The sequence below is a fragment of the Podarcis tiliguerta genome (assembly GCF_965153285.1).
Source record: "Podarcis tiliguerta genome assembly, chromosome: 2".
Classification (NCBI taxonomy): Eukaryota; Metazoa; Chordata; class Lepidosauria; order Squamata; family Lacertidae; genus Podarcis; species Podarcis tiliguerta.
Genome location: NC_139535.1, coordinates 87,874,406 through 87,894,385, shown reverse-complemented (window position 1 = coordinate 87,894,385; position 19,980 = coordinate 87,874,406). Strand labels below are relative to the sequence as shown.

The window sequence follows — 19,980 nt, the reverse complement described above, 5'->3', positions numbered from 1 at the left end:
TGCTCATTTTTCAGTCCTCTGTGGCCAATCTTCAAGTCCCAAGCTTTATGGATACTGTGAGAAAACTGGTTGGTTAGCAGCATTCCTAGATCGACTAGTACTTACTGGGCTATTTATTTGTGTGCTTCCTGACAACCTGTAGCACTCAGCCTTATTATATGCAACCCTTAGCCTAATTTCAAAATCCCTCTGCTACGAAACAGCTTTGACCTCCAGCAAGAGTGATCTGTACTTCCTGCAGCAGCTGGGTGGACAGGGAGGAAGGAGAGAGAGAAAGAGTGAGAAAGAGAAGGGATGGCAGAAAGAGAGAGAAAACAAGTGGCTATGTCCACATTTGGTCCTGCCATTGGTCAACTTAATCTGAGGGAATGTAGTCCTCAACAACAACAAAATTTTGCACCTCTGCTGGGGTGGGGGGTGGGGAGAGACACTGAATGGATTTTGATTAATATCTTTTGAGGGCTTTTCTGGATCCTTTCTCCACCAGAGAGAAATATTACAATACTACAAGATATTAATATTACAAAATCATGACAGGTTTTTTTTCTATATTACCTAATGGGAGCTCAGATTCTTAAACGTCCATTATGGCTTCACCTTAATACTAGATTACTGAAAGTTGTGTCATAGCCATTATCATGCTCAACTGAGATTTATATTGAAAATGAGGTGTGTCCCCACCCCCAAAGTTGCGGCACTTTGCATGGTTCTTGACTGAGATTTCTACTCCAAAGTGTTAATGATCGAAGTTAATTTCTGCATTAGAATTCATAGAAACAAGAAATGTTTCTATGTTCTAATTATATTTGTATCAATCTCAGCTGTTAAGATCTATGGGAGGGGTTCTAATGTGGGAGTCATCTTCTTGTGAAATAAAACCTGTCAGAGAAAGGAGCAGAGGCTGACCTTTAGCAGAGTGCCCATACTGATATCTCATACGAAGATAACACACATTTGCCTTCTACAAAATAGTCCTGACTGTCTCCTAACTCAGATGAATACTGAACTCACAATCACTGGTGCTGGTAAGAAGTGCCATGCCTACTTATAAAAAGGTGTTGAAGAGATATTAAAAATCCACCCATGTGCCATTTCTTCCTAGTTAACACACTTTTGAGAACTCAGCATCAAACTGTTCGCTCTGTGCAATGACCTTAACTACCATGTTCGCTGTAGTGTCAAAAACAGACCACCACCATCCCAAATTAAAAATTAAGACATGTTCTTGAAATGATGAGGATCGCAACTTTTTTGTAAGTGTAAAATGGTGCTTCTCCATATGTGGATAAGCATATTCGTTTGCATATTGATAATAATGGCAAGACTTTAACATTGTTTAAAGGCTGGGGGTTAGGTAGGAGAAATGTGTTATTCATGCTATACTTGAAGAATGGTTACATACTTTTTCTAGCTCTAAATACTGCCTAACTAAAACTAGCAGAATCTGTTTAGCTAGACACCACAGTCATATTAAGGTTTCAGAGAATGCAAAGGCTGAGGATGATTGACCACTGTGACCTTCCAGGTCTTGTTGGGGTCCTCTTTCCATCAGCCCCAGCCAGCATGGCCAATGGTCAGGAAGTATGGGAGTTATAGTCCATGAATTATGGGAGTTGTAATACAACTAACCTGTGAAAGACCACAGGTTAGCTTTCCACTGGCAAAGGAGAATAAAGTGTTTCAGGGTAGTGAATGCCAGCCTTTCCCCCAATGTCAACAACCCCACTAGCTCCTCTCCTGAACTTTGAATGTTGGACAGGAAAGTCTGAAGGGGGATGTTGAATGTGTTTGGCTGGATATACTTAGAATCTTCCTCACAATTGGGAACCCTGATACACATGGTTTCCAAGCATGGAGAGGCTGAACCCATGAAGTATCCTATCATAATACTGGTTTTGATGTGCAAAAATTGGGGTGGAGCCAGCAGGGATGGGAATTTGGGCTGCAGGGCTGCTGCGTGCCCACTTTATCCTTCCTTGCGTTCTTTGAATATCCAAATATTATTTATTTACTGTATTTGATATTTGCATCTGTTAGTCTCACTTCATAACAGAAGTCCTCTGGGGCTCACGAGTGCTTCGGTGCTATCACCAAGTCTCTGAAGAAAAGATAGCCTGTGAGCAAAGAAAAACTTGCCCAGATTAAGTAATTTTGATCCTTTCCCCCTTGCAATAAATTTTAAAAGCAGGGCCAAAGTCTAGCCTGCAGTTATTGCTCCTGTCAACTTCCTACAATATATCCCTGTTGGAAGGGATGCAGAAACTGTGAGTATACTAGTCAAACAGCACCAAAAGAGATCTCTCTGTGTGTTTTCTTATATTTGGTAACATTTGCATTTTTGCATTTGAACATCTCCCTCTAGTGGGCAAAAGCCACTTTAGTGGTGGTGTGAGGTGAATTTTGACCCCTTGGAAACACTGTAGTTCAGTAGGAAGGAGGGTATGGAGGCAAATGGAAGACTAGATGAGCAGGTGGGAAGAATTCTGAGGAGCCGAGAGCTTTAATTTCCCCGTTAGATGATCACATTAGTAATTTGTGACTCGCGTGGGAACGGGGGTAGCTTAGTGAGTAGTTCCTTGGGTGTCAGGGCAGGCCTGGGCCCAAGGCCTTCCTCAAATATGACAACGTGCAGTAAGTCTCTTCCATTTAACAATGCCGTGTTCTTGAACATCGCATGTAAAGAAGGATTCTTATTCAGAATATTCCCAACACCCCCCCCTTAAGTCAAGAAATATTTTGATTAACCTTGTTGGAGGGACAAGAATATTCCCTATATCTGCAGTTACCCTAGAAAACATTGTGGCTGTGGATCCCATAATGCAATTATGCATTGTGTAAAGAATCCCTTCCTCTTGCCTGTCCTGGCTCTATTGCCAATCTGCTCCATAGGGGAGAGAGTGAAAAATGTGCCATTTGCCTACGTTTTCTGCTCCACTCACACAAAACCTGTACTTATTTTGCAGCTGAGGCAAACAAACAAGGCCTGTGGGGTGTAGTTGATAAAGTTTGACTGGGAAAGTTAGGGGTACATCTTTCGCTATGAAACAAAACACCCTTTGAGGCTCATCTGCTTCATAGGATGGTGTTGTGAGCCCAAAATACCACCCTGAACTCCTTGAAGGAAAGGCAGGATCCCAAGAAGGCACCATCCATTATGTGGGGATGCATATTGTGTTTCTTGGCCCTGGGGCTGGGCTGTCATAGCACAAAGGGAACAGTAAATGTCATTGTAATCGCCAGACACCTTCAGTTAACTTAAGTAGGTTAATGTATTGGAGAATATGAGAGTAGTCCATTTGAAAGGGATTGTTAAAGATGTTATTTAAGCATTATGCTTATTTGTTTAAATGGATTATTATTACTTTTCAGGGGTAGGGTGAATGGAAGAATGGAAACATGCAAAATGCTATGATGTATAGAGATGACCAGATAGTACTACTCCTAATTGTCTGATCAAATGTTACAGCAGCAAGTAAGAAGACAGAGAATGGATGCGTTCCAAGATGTCTTCCAAAAGGTAGAAAAGATTGGAGAGGGCACCTATGGGGTAGTATATAAAGCCAAAAACAAACAGACAGGCCAGCTAGTTGCTTTGAAGAAGATCCGCCTAGATTCGTAAGTACCTAGTTCACTAACTTTCCCCTGAATCGGCTACTCTTAAAACTCATGAAATGGTTTCCTGATAGCATTTATGTTTTGAATTTTAATACATTGCAAATTGTGAAATTTGAGAGATATCATGCGGAAAACCATGGGCAGAATTTATTCACATAAGGGTCAGTTCCAAATAGGGTCCAGCTGTTAATGTATACTTACTGTAACAGTAGAATTGCAAGCACCTTAAGCATGGAGACTAATGGCTGATTTAGCCATTAAATATGACAATGGAGACGCATTTTGTGCAGATATGCTTTTCTTATTGAAGCAACTATCAGAATTGAAGGGGGTGGAGAAAAGACTTATAGTCTTTGAGGAGAAAGGCCATCTCCTTAATTTTATATTTTAGTAGTTGTAGTTCAACCTGTGTAGAAGAGCCTTACACATAATGCACTGAGATTATCATATCTTATTCCTTACTTGTTCACATATGTTATGTTTGCTGGTGCTAAGATATTAACCCTATACCTGTGTAGTTTTCCACTTTTTATCCTTTTTGTGATTGATGGGACACCCTTTTTTCTCCCTGCTTTGGCTGACAAGTTCTAAGAACATTCCCCTAGAGAAGATATGTGAGTGGAAATAATCACTGATGCCCAGTAAAGCAGAAAGAATTAGATTGCTTGATACCAAATCCCTTTCTTCACAGGGAGACAGAAGGAGTTCCCAGTACAGCAATTCGAGAAATCTCCCTGCTGAAAGAATTGAAACATCCAAACATAGTGAGGTAAGAAAAAGTCTAGACTTTGTGTCTGTGTAGATGTGAGCTGTTCTCATCTATAACCAATAACAGCATTGCTTAGATTAATAGAAACATGGAATAGATAAGGCTGTTTCGAATAACATGCAGGCATACAGGTATCTGAAAACAGATAATGTTAATTTGTTCCTCATAGTCTTTTGTTGCACCTTTGCTGTTCTTTGCAGAGCAGCACAGGAGAGAATGAGGGATAAATAAACATGAAACTGCAACAAGGGAGTCTCGGTGCCGAGTAAGTTTAATTTAAATAGCATTGCAACAGCCAGCATTTAGGCAAGACATCTGTTGGCAGCTACTAGAGAATGCAGTTTTGCAAACAAGCTTGTCTACTTGCTTTGTGTATTACATTTTTATCCCATCCTTCTTCCAAGAAGCTCAGAGTGGCATACATGGTTCTGTCTCTCTCTTCTTAGTAGTGGCTTATGGGATGGTGGAGATGGGTCTCTGTTGCTCTCCTGGCTTCTCAACACCGTGAGTTGCTGCTTCACCCCTCTCCCTCTTGGTAAATGACAGTGACTCACAGCACTGGGAAGCCGGGAGAACAATGGAGCTGCTACTGCTCTCTTACCATTACTCTTACAACAACCATATGGCGTAGGTTAGGCTGAGAGACAAAGCCCAAATTTGCTTCATGACTGATTGAGGAGTTGATCCTGGGTCTCCCCAGTCTTAGTCCAGCTTCCTAACTACTGTGCCACACCGACTCTCCTTCTGTTGTGCCAAAAAAAGGAGGGGGTGTGTTTTGTGTGTGTGTCGGAGTGGTGGATGCATTTGTTCTGCAGGGGCATTAGTTCTTCCAAACCCAGATGTTCAGTCACTGAATTCAATTTTTATTCCAGGCTTCTCGATGTGGTTCACAGTCAGAAGAAACTCTATCTAGTCTTTGAATATCTGAATCAGGACCTTAAGAAGTACATGGACTCGTCCCGTACAGGGGAGCTGCCTTTAAGTTTGGTCAAGGTAGAAGTTTATCCAAACATACGCACAGTCACTTACAGGAAATATGTTCTTGAATTTCAACTCCCATCAGCCTCAGACAGCATTATCAGTTATCAGGGATTATGGGAGTTGTAGTTCAGCAATATGTGACAGGCTGCATGTTAGCTACCACTGTGTTAGACCTTGAAGCATTGAAAAGCCATTCACATTGCAGAGGGGCCTGTAAGATTTTAACTTTCTTTCTGTCTGATAGTGCCTTTAAAAACTGTGACAGACAACAAATCAGGCAAAGGCTGGGGTAGGAGAGCTTTAACTGTTGAATTTTCTCCTTGCGTTCTTCCTGTCATTTAAAAAAGACATAGGGACCCTGACAGGAAACAAACTGGCTACCCTAACAAGGAGTGTGGAAAGTTTCTTATCTGGTCACACTGCTGTTCTCGAAGAAATATATTAACAATGTACGTGGAACCTGTTTGCAAGCAAGCAATTGTTTGAGATGTTGAACTATGGCATATTATGTACCAGCTGCCCATGGTTTCTTTATGCCTACACTGGATCTTGCCACATTAAAAAAAAAAAGTTTCAGGAAAACACATTGTAAACCTCGTACTGTAATGGGAAATCATGTTGCTGAAACAGGGAATTCTACAGCACCATCTGGTGTCACAGTGTTATAATGCATTTAAAATGCTTGCTTGTTTGTTTTTACTAATCTCTGAAACCTTTTCTTCTCCCTAGAGCTACCTTTACCAACTGCTACAAGGTGTAAGCTTCTGTCACTCCCACAGAGTCATCCACAGAGATCTGAAGCCCCAGAACTTACTTATAAACGAAATGGGAGCCATCAAACTAGCTGATTTTGGCCTAGCAAGAGCCTTTGGTGTTCCACTGCGTACTTACACTCATGAGGTAATGTTCGTCATCATCTCTTCCTTCTCTTTCTTAGTGCTGTTAGTAGGCAAGAAGGTTTCCAAGTCATCCTCTGAGAAGGTGTGTGTGTGTGTTTGTGTAAACACAGTTTTTGAGGCAGATTTTGCACCATCAGAGTGCTTCTGTGATGCTCCACAATGGTAGAATTTTCCTGCCTTTGAAACACTGAAAGATGCATGAGACCCCCTCCGGGTGCTGCTCTGGCGATGTTATTTGATGTGAAGTGAGAAGAAAAGTAGCCATGAAATGAGCTATTATGATACCCAGGCTTATGCAAAGAACGGATTGAAACTGCAATTGGCAGACTTTAACCTAAAGACTGTGCCCATACCTTTAGTATTCTGGGTCAAGATTCTGAAGATTAAAAGTTCATGCCATGATACATTTTGAAGGTATGTTTTTACTACCTCAGACTAACATGCTTTCTGTCCAGGAATTTAGATTTTTAAATGCGCCGAGACAGAAAAAGAGGATGCAGTCATCTTGCTTCTGAGCTCATTGCTCCATCAGTTCCCTTTGTCCAGTTTCCTCTCCCACATGCTATAGCAAAGAACAAGTGGGACTCTAGTTTTGTCTCATAGCAGGTTGGGGAGGAGAGTGAGTGGAGGGATAGCAACACCTGCTTTTCTGGCTGGCGTTCAAGAGGCCATGCTGCAGTCCAGCGGACTTCATCCGAGTGAGAACAATTTCTTGCAAAAGACTGGACTGTAAAAGTTTATGGGCTCAATCATAAAAGTTTTTAACTGAGGGTGGGAAGGCATTTGAATACATAAAAAGCATAAATTGAACTCGAGCTTTCAATGTGGTTCCTTCTAGGTTGTAACCTTATGGTATCGGGCTCCTGAAATTTTACTAGGTTGTAAATTCTACTCAACAGCTGTGGATATCTGGAGCATTGGCTGCATATTTGCAGAAATGGTAATAGACTTCAGTTTTTCTGATTCAAAAGTAAAGTGCACTGTGTTTTAGATGCACAAAAATGTTAATTTTTTATGAAAATTTTATGTGGTAATGTGTGCCTTGTTTGTATTTGTAGCTACCTAGCTCCCCTTGTCTTTGTCTCACACACACACTCTCTGAAGAGAATTTGTAATCTGAGCCCTTAGCCCAGAAGTCAGTATTGAAGCTCAAATCAATACTTGCATTTTGGCAAGAGAAGCAGTTGGTGCACTGTGTCATCTGGATGACATAAAAATCAGTGATACTGAGTTTATGTATACTCTTAACATTACAAATATCCAAAACAGACACTGCAAATCATGTAATCAATGTGCTCTTATTTTTTTTCCTAATTCTACTGTGTGGCAGAACCAAGTTTTGTGTTCAAAATGTGTTATTCTTGCTACCACCTTTTTAAAATTTCAAGAGTCTTTGATAAGACTTCCCTCTCTGATATTGTTAAAAGCTGCAATGAGCATGAAAATGTGCATTGATTGTTGCTGCTGCTCCTGTGGCCATCTGATTCTGTTTAGATACATGCTTCCTGATCACAGCAGAGTAAAGGAGAAACTTGCTTTCAATTTTTTATCCATTTTAAAATGTTTTATTTGATTTGAGCATTATACCTGGTTTTTGTACACTGCGCTGAAAGCTGCACTGAGGGGTGCTGTATCTTTCAAATAAATAAGATATATTGCATAGTGAGGCTCATGCTGCTGCTGTATTGAGGAGGAAGGTTGTGACCATGGCAGGTAGTCTGCAGTGAAGAAAAATTATGTGGAATGTAGCTTCCATTTTGGTTTGGTAAATTTCTCTCTCAATTCTGGGAGGATGCTTCCAGAGGGATGTATATTCCTTATGCATACATTTTTATTTTATTGTAAAGCCTACATAACATTATTGTCATCAATTGCTTAAAAAAAGATATGGTCTGGCATCTTAACTCAGATTTCTCCATTCACAACATTAAGCCCCTATCTGGAAGTATCTGATTGAACGTTAGCCAGTTGCATGCGGCTAGCTTTCTGCATAAGGAAAAGAAGAACTGTGGCTCATGGGGAAGGCTTGCAGCTCAGTGACAGAGCATATACCCAGCATGCAGAAAGATCCTAGGTTCAGTCCCTGGTGCTTCCAGGTAGGGCTTGGAGAGCCGCTTTCAGTCAGTGTCAACAGTGCTGAACTGGATGGACCAACAATCTTGTATAAGGCTGTTCCCTAAGTTCCTATCAGAACAGATCTATCAGTGGTAGATCAGCAATGCGTTCCCTTAGTTTTCAACCTCTTTTACACACACTAGCTGACTTCTCCTGAAAAACACCTTGCTATGAGAAAGATGTGCAATGTGGCAGCAGCCACTAGAGGCTGCTGCTGTATAGGAAGAAAGTGATGAAGATGACATGGCACTCGATTAAAGGACATGCAGCCCTTATCCTAATACTGTTTACAACATTTGAAAACCGCAAAGGTTTAAGCATTTAGGCTCTTCCTTCAGCCTTGCCTACCATATGGCTCATACTGAAAAGCCACGTCAATTGCTTTTGCAAAGATCAATTAAACCAATTTTTATTTTAAAAGTTTCATATTAACACATCTCAGGTTTTTATGTAGATTTCCACCCCCATGGCTGTCCTTGTTTTTCTATCCTGAGCTCTCAGCAGAATAAAACATGACTGAAGTTTTAGTTCAAATGAAGTTCAAGTTTGTAATATAGGGCATGGGATCAACATTAGATTTCATGTTCTATATTATCATGTTGAACTTGCTTTAGTTTACTGTATGTCTTTACACCTAGCTCTGGTTGGTAGATCTTGGGATTCTAGTACAAAACAAAGGAGATCCAACAAGCTTGAAGTCTTTCCCTGATCTACACTATGATTTTTGGGGATCTGGTGTGGTGTTCAGTATATTTCTCCTTTCTCCTTCAGCACCAGGTGGCTTGTACTAAAAGGTATTTATTTCTCTCTGTTCCTTCTCTCTGGGACTTCACTTGGATAAAGAATAGGGGTGCCTATGGAAAGATAGATGAGTGAGACATCCTTTTTCTTTCTCCAGGTAACCAGAAAAGCCTTATTTCCTGGGGACTCCGAAATTGATCAGCTTTTCCGTATTTTCCGCACTCTTGGTACACCTACTGAATCATCGTGGCCGGGAGTGACTCAACTTCCGGACTACAAAGGGAATTTCCCAAAATGGCCGAGAAAAGACATGAAGGTGTTAATTCCAAACTTGGACCGAGATGGACGAGACTTGCTGATGGTAAGAAGGAGGCTGGAATGAAGGGTTTTGTTCTTAAAACAACCTTGGGGCAGGGATGTTGTAAACCAGAATTTCAGCCAAGAGCCTCAATCTGAGAATTAGTCTTAACCCTCAAGTGTATTTGGTAATATAGGTGTTTGGTAATATAGGGATTTGTGATTTCTGCCATTTTGATCATGACATTACCATTGCATGCAAAGCCTATACTTGGGAATAGAAAATTAGTATTGACTTTGGGATGATAGGCATAGTATCAATCCATTGAGAGATATTTCTGTGTCCCCCCTTTTAATTGCAGCAACTATTACTGTATGATCCCAACAGACGCATCTCAGCCAAAGCTGCTTTGACCCACCAATATTTCTGGCAGACTCCATCACGAGATGCCAGAGAGCAACGTGTAGTAGAGAGGTATGGCCCATGAGAAGGAGGCAAATCTGCAGTGTGCTTCCCTGACAATAGTTCCCTGGATTAACCCTTCCTAATAACTGAGCCTCTTATGCTTGGAATTGGAATGGCTATAGAGGATGAAACTTGTTCATTCTGGTTTAGAAGTTCTCAGCCTTTTAGTGGGGTTAATGCTATACTTATATAGCTTTTGACTGTTCTAAATAGTAGGCAGCCTCTTGTGTTCTTTGAAAACAAACTTGGTACTCTAAGCATTTGATGGGGCAAAATATATTTGAAATTTTAGGATTGCTATGTATTTGAATTCAATCCTAATCCAGCAACCACATATTATTCTATCTTTGCTGTAGTTCAGTATTGCATTGCAGAGAAATTGGTTATAGTAACTTAGGCACTGCCAGCACAGCCTGCAGACGATGCAGTGGACAGGGGATATCATGTCATTTGATTCTCCCTGTAATTAATATGGGAGCTTTTTGCTGGCATTCACACTATCCATGCTCAAGAGGAAATTGTGGGAGAACCAGGCATCATGAGACCACCCAGAAATACAACAGATTTTAGTTTCTTTCTGTATCCTTTATCAGCATACTTGTTTACCTTTTCCCTCAAGAAAGGACAAAAACTTGGTCCAAACACAATTCACATTAAAGAATGGGCTTCTTAATCTTGGAGCAGCTGTCGGGCCCTTCAAGTTTTCATTTCTAATTTAATTAGAATGTGAAAGTCTTTGATCATCGATGTGCCAAGAGAGTCACTGAATAAGCTAGATAGAGCAGGATGCTAAAGAATAAATATTTGATAGACTCCAGTTACTGATCTTGGCCGAATACATGGGGTTCGGCTCATGGATTGCTCCTGCTGATAGAAGGGCAGGGGGAGATAATGTCCACTGATTTCCTCTTTTGCCTGCAATCTTCTGTGCTTCCTGAAAATCTGCTCTGGAGGGAAACCAGTGAACTTGTCCCCTACTTCTGCCTGCTCTGAAACAAAGCCACTGCCTAGTTATGGGGTTATTTTTTAAAAAACCTTGTTATTGATGTTTTAAGTCATTTTGATCATTAACTGTTAATATTATTGAAGAAGTTTCTGTATGCACTAAATAAAAAAATATGCTTTGATAAATCTTTTAATGTAACTTGCTGGTTCTCAAATGTCCTTACTGACAAGAGTGCCTATGATGGGAAAATCTTTTACACCGCGGTCATTTTTGCTTATATTGAATGCATGGTATACAGAAAGAATCTAGAACCCGTTTTGCCATTTTGAGCTCCAGCCCTCACGGTTATCAAGGGAATGAAATGTTCTCTGTGTGTTGTACATCAGTCTTGCTTGCCTTTTATTGCCCATAGTCCTGCTCTGCCCCGACCATTAGATTTCTGATAAAGTGTATTCTTTGGCCAAGAATCCCCATGTAACCTTCTGCACTGTTATTCTCCATAGTTGTATAATGTTCATTTTATGGGGTCCATTCTTTAGGACAGCCCGTTGCGATTTACTCATGGTTAGGATCCTAATGTGCACACAGGAACCGTCCCAACTTTTTAAAAGATAACTAATGGAGCCTGTTCAATCTTTTAACTTTTTTATTGCATGCATGACAACCATCTAACTCAAAGCTCCTTGATACACAACCCTTTAAACGTGCCATGAAGGCACAGAGTAAAAGTTTCCCAAGCATATCTGTTTATTTTTAAAATCCCATTTATTTCCCTATAGTATACAGCAGGGGTTCCCAAACTGGTCCCTGGACCACTAGTGGTCCATAAGCTTCATTCGGGTGGCCTGCAGCATTTCTGTAAAAATACAATGAAAAATCATCTAGCACAGCACATCACAATTGCTACAACAGGCAGATAAATCATTAAGAGATCTGCAAAGACCCTCAACATTTTTCAAGTGGTCCATGGGGTGGGGTGGGGAAGTTTGGGAACCACTGCTATGCAGTAACTCCTGCATTAGAACCCTTCTACCTTCAGAAATGCATCTTAAAGGTGCATTGCTGCCTTGTTATAGTGAAGTAAGACTAGCAATCTAGAATAGCACACAGCCATTTAGAACTGCCAGGCACTCTGTTCATCTGTGGACAGTATATGAGCTCTGTTGAGGATTTCTTATTTTCTCAGTGCCTGAACTGATATGACTGGTATCCATCAGATGTGGTTGGAAGGAGAAGGAGCCCACTTTGAGGATCTTTTCGGCAACGAGCCATGGCTTCCTTGTAATTAATCTTCTCTTTGGTGATGGGGTCAACAAGATCCTTTTCATAGCTGGATTCATCTTGTAGCATCATGGCCAGATCACTACTAAGCATGCCAGCCTGGGAAGCTTCTGGCACTGGGATACGGCCAGTTTTCTTGGGATCTATTAGCCCTCCAGTCAGATGTTGGACCTGTAAATAGGGAAAGGCATTGTCCTTGGTCATCCACCCTTTCTGGACTGCCTCTCCTATAGACAGCCTTCTCTTGGTGACTGGATCTTCAATCCCTGTAAAAGCTTTCTGAGCATTCAGCAGCCTTTGCATGTAGGTGTTGTCTATCAGCCCTCTATCAATGGCTTTGTGGACAGAGTATCGATCACGTGAGATAAGATCAACAATGCCTCCAGTAGCCGCTTGGGCCTCTAGAAGCTTTTGAGCAGTCATTGGGTCCACCAGCTTCTTGCTAAGTGCAGACTTTATGTTGTACTTGTTGTCGGAGGTAGTGTCATACACACCGGCAATGGGGAAGGTATCATCACAGAAGGTTATCTGCGCACCAGGAGGGAAGAAGCTCTGCTTTTGCTGGAAAACAGGGGATGAAACTGGAGACTTGGAAATGATTGAACCAATAGAAAGGGAGGAATTTTGCTTAGTTTCTCCTGCTACCAGCAGAGCAAACTCAGAGATGGGGATCTTGCCTTCCCTGTAGAGCTGGTATTCTTCTTTTGTGATCCTCCTAAACCGCAGGGCATCGTCAATGGAGTACTGCTTCCCACTCTTCTTGTCAAGGAGCACAGAAACATCGCCTTTGGGTCCCAGCGTTGTGATTTCTTCCCAATCACATTCTAGTTCTTGCAGCTGAATATATTGACTTCGATCTATCATGCCTCTCTTATATGCCTCATAGGGTGACATATCCTTGCCAGTCTCTGGGTCCAGAATAGAAATCTTTGTGGAGAGGTTAGTTTCTCTCATCTGGGTCTCATGGTTCAGTTCTTCCTTGTTAACTCTGGTTTGGAGTTCCCGGATAGCCCTCTCTTTTTCATAGATCTGATCCTTCTCTCTAAGTATGTCTGCTTCAAGGGAAGAAAGCTCTTGACCAATTTGCATCTTCTTTTGTCTGTCATTCTCTGTCCTTTGGCTCAGGAGCTTGGTCTGCTCTCTAAGGAAAAGGATTTTCTGTTGCTTCTGCCTTTCTAGTTCGTTTAATTCATTCTCAAGATTGTCTTTTTCTTGCCTTGTCAGATTGCGAGTTCTTTGGAGATCGGCTTCTTCTTTGGACCACGTTCTCGTCATGCCTTCTGCTCTTTCAATCTTCTCCTTGAGACGCCTGATATCTTCTTCTGCATTCTGCCGGGCTGTTCTCTCTCTGCTTAGCAGATCCCAGAGACGAGCTCGCTCATTTTCTAGCACCCTATCCTTTTCCACTCTGATTACTTCCTTGTAGATGGTTTTTTCCTGAGACTTTGCTTTTTGCAGAACATCAATCTGGGATTGAAGTTTCTTGCATTCCCTCTGCAGGCTCGATACTTGAGCCTTTTCGTTATCCAGTTCAATTCGCAGGTTGGTGCTGGACTGCTCAAGAACAGGATCCTTCTCTACCTTGACTACTTCCTCTGTGATTATTTTTTCCTGCACTGGGGCTGGGCTCTCCTCAATTTCCTTTATCCTCAAGGTGATCTGCCGCATTTCCTTTTCCAAGGCTAGCCTTTTGTTTCTGTCTTCTTGGAAGTTAAGCAGCTTCTCTTTCTCTTCCACTGCAGCTCGAAGCTGCTGGACTTCACGTTCCAGGCGTCGGCGGTTGCTCACTTCATCATCCAAGCTCTTACTTAGCCTGCTGTGCTCATCTCTGAGCTTTGGGTCTCTCTGGGTGAGAACTACCTCCTGGACCACCACTTTTTCCTCGGGTTTTCTCCTCTCCAGAAGCATGTACTTGTTCTGCAGGTCATAGATGGCATCTTCGTTTGCTCTCCTCTTTTGTGATACATTACGTACTTCCTGGCGGAGGCGTTCAGCTTCTCTCTCCAACAGAGGGTCTTTCTCATATCGGACAACTTCCTTGGTAACCAGCTTGGTTTCTACCTTGGATCTTTCCCTCTTCCACTCATCTCTCTCTCCCTGTAGCCTGATCAGCTGTTCTTGGGACCTGCCATTTGTATTCACAAGGTCATTCAGCTGCTGTTTCAGCCTGTCTATTTCTCTCAGAATCTCCGGACTCTTTTCCATCTTCACCACTTCTTCAATGACCTCTTTAAACTCCACAGTAGGAGGCTGAGACTTAAGGACTTTGAGCTCAGTCAGGGCTCTTTCCACCTCTTGGTCAACCCTTGACCTTTTCCTTGAAGCTTCTTGGAGCTCTTTCTTCAAACGTGCTATCTCCTCTTCTGTTTCTGGGTCAAGACGAAATATCTCGTTGACTCTTTCTTTAATCTCCACTTTAGGCTTTTGCTTTTCCACAGTGCTGTATTTGCTCTGCAGCTCTATCAGTTGGCTTGCTAGCAACGAGTTCTTGCTTCTCTCCTCATCAATGAGAGTCTGAAGCTTGGATGCCTCCTTCAGAAGCTCTGGGTCTTGCTCCACTTGCTTTACTTCCTTCACAATGACTTTAGGTTCTGCCGTTTCAATCAGCTTTTCAAGCTCTTCAGTCCTGCTTTTCAGTTTAGCAATTGTATCCACCAGAGACTTCCTCTTGAAGCTGTCTTCGTCAATTTGCATTTGCAATGTCCTGACTGCTTTTAGCATTTCTGGGTCCTTCTCCAGCTTGACCACCTCTTTCAGCACCACTTTCTCTCGGATGTTTGGCTGCATCTGCTCCAGCAAGTGCAGCTCTTTCCTGAGCCGTTCAAGTTCGGAGGAGGAAGTTGAGTTCTCCTGGAGGTGCCTGATTTCCTCTCGGAGTCTGGCTGCTTGAGCATCTAGGCTTGGGTCTTTCTCTATCTTAGTAATTTCTTTTGTAAGCAGCTGGGCTTTAACAACCTTACTATCTTTCTCCATTTGGAGGACCTTATTGTTCATTATCTCAATATCTGCCTGTAGACCCCTTCTCTTCTTAATTTCATTCTCAATTTGATTAGATATTTTGGACAGGTCACTCTCCAGAGTGGGATCCCTATAGTATTCCATCACTTCTTTCTCCTCCACTCTTTCAATAGGCCGTTGGGTCTTCAGCATGAGAAGTTTGCTCCTTTGCTCTTCCAGCTGCTGCTGAGCCCTGGCTTTCTTGCTCCGTTCCTCTTCCAGCTGAGATTTTAGGGCTTCTGATTCTCTATGGGACCCAGCTGTGTTTTCAGACCGCTGGGTCTGCTCATGCATCATGTGCACTGTCTCCTCTACTTCCTTCTGCAGAAATGAAGAAAATGAATCTTTAGAAAGACAAGCCAAAATGACTCCCAATGTAAACTTTTACACTGCTGCCTATATGGATATGTGGCGGTAGGACTTTAGTTATCTAGCGAACAAGTTTAATAGTGTGATAAAGAGAAAGACAGAGAGAAAACATTGCACAGGCAAACACACCCATTGAGGGAGTGTAGCAGTGATGGTGAGAGGTGAGGAAGGGTGTGGCTAAAGAAGAGGTGTGGCCTGCAGAGATTCCTGGAGGCCACATTCAGTCCCTGGGCTTGAGGTTCCCCATCCCTGCAGTAGAGCATGTCAGAATGACAGCAACTCAAGGCAGTATCCTGGCAGGTTTTGGTATGAAACACCAATAAATCTTCCTTCTCATTTGCTCCCAGGAGAAGCTAATTGCACTAACTGAAAGTTATGGTTATTTATCTATGCACTATCATTTAACCTAATATGATTTACATATACCTTGTCCATAACTTTCTTGGCAAATTCCAGCCGGCTGAGTTGCTCTTTGTTTTGGGCAGCTGTCTCGGTGAAGAGCTTTGTCACGTTTTTTTCCTAAAGAGAATGAGCAAAACGCATTATTTTAAGATACCGTATCACTTTGTCCTGCTGCCATTTCCCTTCTAGTTCAAGGCTGTCAACATCTGCCAGGCTGCAGTACTGAACAAACAACACTGTATGGAAACTATAAATGGGGCCTGCTGTTTAACTGAGATCAGGAATGGGAATGTTACCAGTGGGAGCATTTCTTGCTTTCTTTAAACTGTAAGTGTGCTTTGTCAGTTTTCTTCCCTCTTTGTCAGTTTTCTTCCCTCAAACAGGCACTCCTTGATCCTTCTCCTTTTATTTTATTTTATTTTTATGTGACACACTGTGATGATACATGTGTTAGAAAAGTCTAGGTATAGAGGAATTTGCATCGCAGGAATAAGTAGAAGATAATCACCAGCCAATTCTAAGCCTCTTATCAGCCATTAGGGCTACTGGGCAATTTTCTCTTTTTAGCTTTGTGAATCAATATTTATCCTGTAGTTTCCTATGAAATGCACTGCTTTTGATGCTCCCCCCCCCCCAACCAATCCAAACTGAGAAAAAGAACAGCCTAGCTGCATATTAAGGCTGTAGTGTATATACTGCCAAGGTGCCACAATACTTTGTTCTGAGATTTTCTAAACTGCTTCAAGAGTGTAACCAGTTGGTTAGGAGGGGTAGAAATTTTATAGAAAGAAATCAGGGTCCAGGGTCCCAAGCTCTCACCTGTGCTTGGATGCTCTCCTGAAGTGGTGTCACCCGGAGGCGTTTTGCTGAAGAAGCAGTCAAGGAAGGGTCTAGGGAGGATCGGTATTTTCCTGCCTGAAGCTCATACTCCTGTTGTTAAACGAAAAAAGGATGTGGTCAAAGGAAGATCAGACTGGTTCACCCAACAGGAAATGGAAAACGTATAGAGAGAAATCTTGCAAACATACGTTGAGGACATTCTGCACGTTCTGGGACAAGTTGACCACAGCATCCTTGTCAGATTCTTTACTCTGGATTTCATCTGCCAGCCTCTGCAAGAGCAAAAGGCCGTTAGGACAAGAAAGCACCCGTGGTCTCCCTGGTGCTTAATAAACAACAAGCATTATAATGTTCCTGCCCTGAAAGTTCCTGCTTTCAGTCTAGGTGGGTGGGTGAGCTGGGTTACCTCGTCCTCCACTGTGGTGAGTTTGGTTACATCAGTCTGACAGTAAGAATGCAGAACGACCTAGCAATGGCCGCCTCAAGGAGCCCTCAATTCCCTTTCTGAGGGTGTTGTGACCTTGAAATTGCAACACCTTTCTTTGGGTGAAGATACCACACTGCTTACCTTCTGGGCCTGGAGCTTGTAGTTGACCTGGCTGGGTCCATCTGTGGTCTTGACCTGGTACTTGGGAACATTGTTGAGCCAGAACATTAGGTTCTCATTGGCATTTTGGAACTGTTGGTAGGTGAGGCTGGTGTTCCGGAGAGTCTTCTCCCTGCACAAAGAACGGAGACACTGATTAAGAAGCAGAAGCTCAGGTTGTGCCTGCTGTGGTTAAGGGAAAGTGCCTCGTTTATTGACTGGAAGCATTCTGTCAAGTTACGAGAGGCAGGCTGATTCCTTTTTGTTGAAAGACAAGGCTTTGCTTCTGGAAGATGGGATATATATATCTTTTAACCCAGCAGCCAGAGACTGGATAGAAAATGATGGGCTGGTCACTGAGAGGGAAGAGTGGCTACAAAATAGCTACCAGCTTTCCACATTCTTCCATAGTTCATTGATCTCAGCCATGCTGCAAGGCACTATTTTGTCCCCAATGCTATTTTGCATCTATAATGAAGCCACTGGGAGCAGTTTTGTGGAGATTTGGAGCACGGTATCTTCAGAATACAGATGACACTCAGCTCTATGTCTCTGCAACATCTGGATCAGAAGTGGGCATGTCAGTCCTATACCTGTGTCTAGATGCAGTAATTGGCTGGATGAGGGCCAATAATCTGAAGCTAAATTCTGTCACTATGGGTGGGTGGTTCCAAGCTCCAGGAAATTGCCCATTTGCACTCCCTTTGAAGGAGCAGGTTCTTAGTTTGGGGGTAGTCATTGATGGATCTTTGTCATTAGAGGCCTCTGTTTTCTTATTCCTGGTGTGTATTTATATGTTTTTATATCATCTTCGAGGGCAAAGGGAGACTGGAAGCCACCTGTTCCAAATCTGGCCTGTTAATTAAGTTGGCTCACAAGGCTGGATGTTCAGATACACACAAACACTTTCCATGCCCACCAGTGGAGAGGATTTGGCTCCTTACCGGTGATCCAGCTGGTCAGCAACAGCATGATATCGGTCATTAAGTAGCTGGACCTCCTTTTTCTGCCTTGGCAAATCAGCGCAGTACTCTTCAAAATTGTTCTGCACTGCACTGCAGCTGTGCTCAGCATCCTTGAGGCTGCGGTTCAGCTTCAGCAAGCTGTCCTCATGTTTCACCATATCTCGCTTCAGTTTCTGTGAAAGAAAGAGACCATCCGTTCAGAACAGCAATTTTATTTCAACCTGTGGATTAAAAAAAACAACCTCCCGAAATCTAAGTCTGATTGCTTTCCTCGATCATTTGGTGCTGAAGTGCCAAGCCTGTTTCTGCTAAGTGGAAGGAGACTGGTGTGGCGCTGAGCAGAAATGAAAAGCCAGGTATTGTACTATAATTTAATTTAATTGCAAACCAATGGAACCAATGTGTGGAGAAGAAAAGAAAGGACAAATAAATAGTTTCACTTGGGGTTTTAGCAAATGGAAAATGTTGCAGCCTCAGTTGGAAGAGAGCCTGGGAGATAAAATTCTCTGGTGGTTAGGGATAAGGGAAGAACTGGCCCAGAAGCACCCACAGAAAGAAAGAAAAGAAATACTCTGTTCTATCCCACCCTATACCAATGTCCTTCTGATTCCAGAGGTCCCTCACCTGAAGTTCATTGGCACGATCCTGCAGTGCATTGGGCGAGGCTGGGATGATGCCATCATGAGATAACTTGGCCTCAAGGGTGCTGATGATCTTGTCTGTGTTCTCTATCTGATTCTCCAGGTTCAGGCCTGCTTTGGCTCTGGGGAGGGGGAGACATTATAATGCCAAAAGACAATATTTCACTTCTAGGTTATTTTCTTCAACTCCACACCAAAGCAAAAAAAAAAAAAAAAAAAAGCGCTATATATTGCCAGGTGAAAACATTTAAGATTTCATAGAAACATTTTGCAAGCTGCTGCCTTGCAAAATCAGTCATTTTGCTGCCAGTGTCCCTGGTATCCGGAGGCAGGAACTCTGGGAATCGAGGCTTGGCAATACTCTACACTTCACACAGCAACAGAGTTCTATTCTCTGCCAAAATATTGCTGAAGTCACTTACTTTTCCTCATAGAGCCTGGAGAGCACCTTAACATCATTGTATTTGTTCTTGATGTTGTTGAGTGTCACAGGCAGCTGAGAGGCAGAGGTGCCAGCAGGCTTCTTGGAAAGATAGGCCTCACACTCCTTCCGGGCAGCTTCCTTTTCTGCACCTATGACTTGAAGTCTCCTTGCTGTTCCCTGATATAAAGGCAGATTTTATTTTTAATCAGTCAGTGAAATTCAATGTGATACAACAGTCATTTACAGAGAGACCAGTTAGGGACATAGGTCTCAACACCACCAGTGGATTCGAAGCCATTGGATTGACATGTCTACATGGCCTATAAGCTTATAAGGTTTAATGATGCATCTAGCACCACTTTAAGACTTTTTCCAACCCAGTGGAGTTAGGTCACCAGTCATAGCTGGGAATACTGAGGCAATTATTTCATGAGCAACTCTCAACCACAGAACCTTCATGGATGTAGCCAAATATTTGAGTTATTTGTCCACATCTTTGAGGAAAGCCGTAAAAAAAAGAACAAGCTAAAAATCATTCTACAAAATATTGAGGGGATAGGAAGGTGAGGATAGGAACTTGTTTTCAATGAAGCAGCTTCTAGTGTTGCATGAGAGAGCCTCCCCCCACCCCCTGTTTATCAGGACT

The 19,980-nt window shown here is 42.5% G+C and overlaps 2 protein-coding genes across 18 annotated transcripts in view; one reads left to right on the top strand and one right to left on the bottom strand.

Annotated features, from left to right (window-relative positions):
- The first annotated feature begins 1,691 nt into the window (after positions 1 to 1,691).
- CDK3 (cyclin dependent kinase 3) lies at positions 1,692 to 11,014 on the top strand. Of its 17 annotated transcripts, none has more exons than XM_083429946.1 (8): positions 1,692 to 2,264; positions 3,467 to 3,517; positions 4,307 to 4,384; positions 5,257 to 5,377; positions 6,095 to 6,265; positions 7,103 to 7,204; positions 9,278 to 9,481; positions 9,780 to 11,014. In XM_083429946.1, exons 2-8 carry the CDS (start codon positions 3,492 to 3,494, stop codon positions 9,903 to 9,905), a joined length of 828 nt encoding a protein of 275 aa, XP_083286072.1. In that variant the 5' UTR covers positions 1,692 to 2,264; positions 3,467 to 3,491; the 3' UTR covers positions 9,906 to 11,014. The 17 variants fall into 17 exon arrangements, with proteins under 17 accessions (XP_083286072.1, XP_083286066.1, XP_083286079.1 ...); XM_083429940.1 differs by having other exon boundaries at positions 1,693 to 2,264; positions 3,470 to 3,615; XM_083429953.1 differs by having other exon boundaries at positions 1,693 to 2,264; positions 3,467 to 3,615.
- Positions 11,015 to 11,457: 443 nt separating this feature from the next.
- The window catches only part of EVPL (envoplakin), a 38,753-nt gene continuing 30,230 nt past the window's right edge, over positions 11,458 to 19,980 (bottom strand). The window contains 8 exon segments of the mRNA XM_083429806.1: positions 11,458 to 15,428; positions 15,903 to 15,995; positions 16,698 to 16,808; positions 16,907 to 16,990; positions 17,287 to 17,437; positions 18,249 to 18,442; positions 18,894 to 19,032; positions 19,333 to 19,511. Of these exon segments, the coding sequence (XP_083285932.1) occupies positions 12,012 to 15,428; positions 15,903 to 15,995; positions 16,698 to 16,808; positions 16,907 to 16,990; positions 17,287 to 17,437; positions 18,249 to 18,442; positions 18,894 to 19,032; positions 19,333 to 19,511 (4,368 nt within the window). The 3' untranslated portion in view covers positions 11,458 to 12,011.

What these genes read in the sequence shown, in the direction of transcription:
- CDK3 (XM_083429938.1), top strand. Translation starts at nt 2,826, where the DNA reads ATGCATTGTGTAAAGAATCCCTTCCTCTTGCCTGTCCTGGCTCTATTG. An exon ending in TGCCTTTAAGTTTGGTCAAG is followed by an intron (nt 5,378 to 6,094) that starts GTAGAAGTTTAT and finishes TCTTCTCCCTAG; the next exon opens with AGCTACCTTTACCAACTGCT. An exon ending in TGCGTACTTACACTCATGAG is followed by an intron (nt 6,266 to 7,102) that starts GTAATGTTCGTC and finishes GGTTCCTTCTAG; the next exon opens with GTTGTAACCTTATGGTATCG.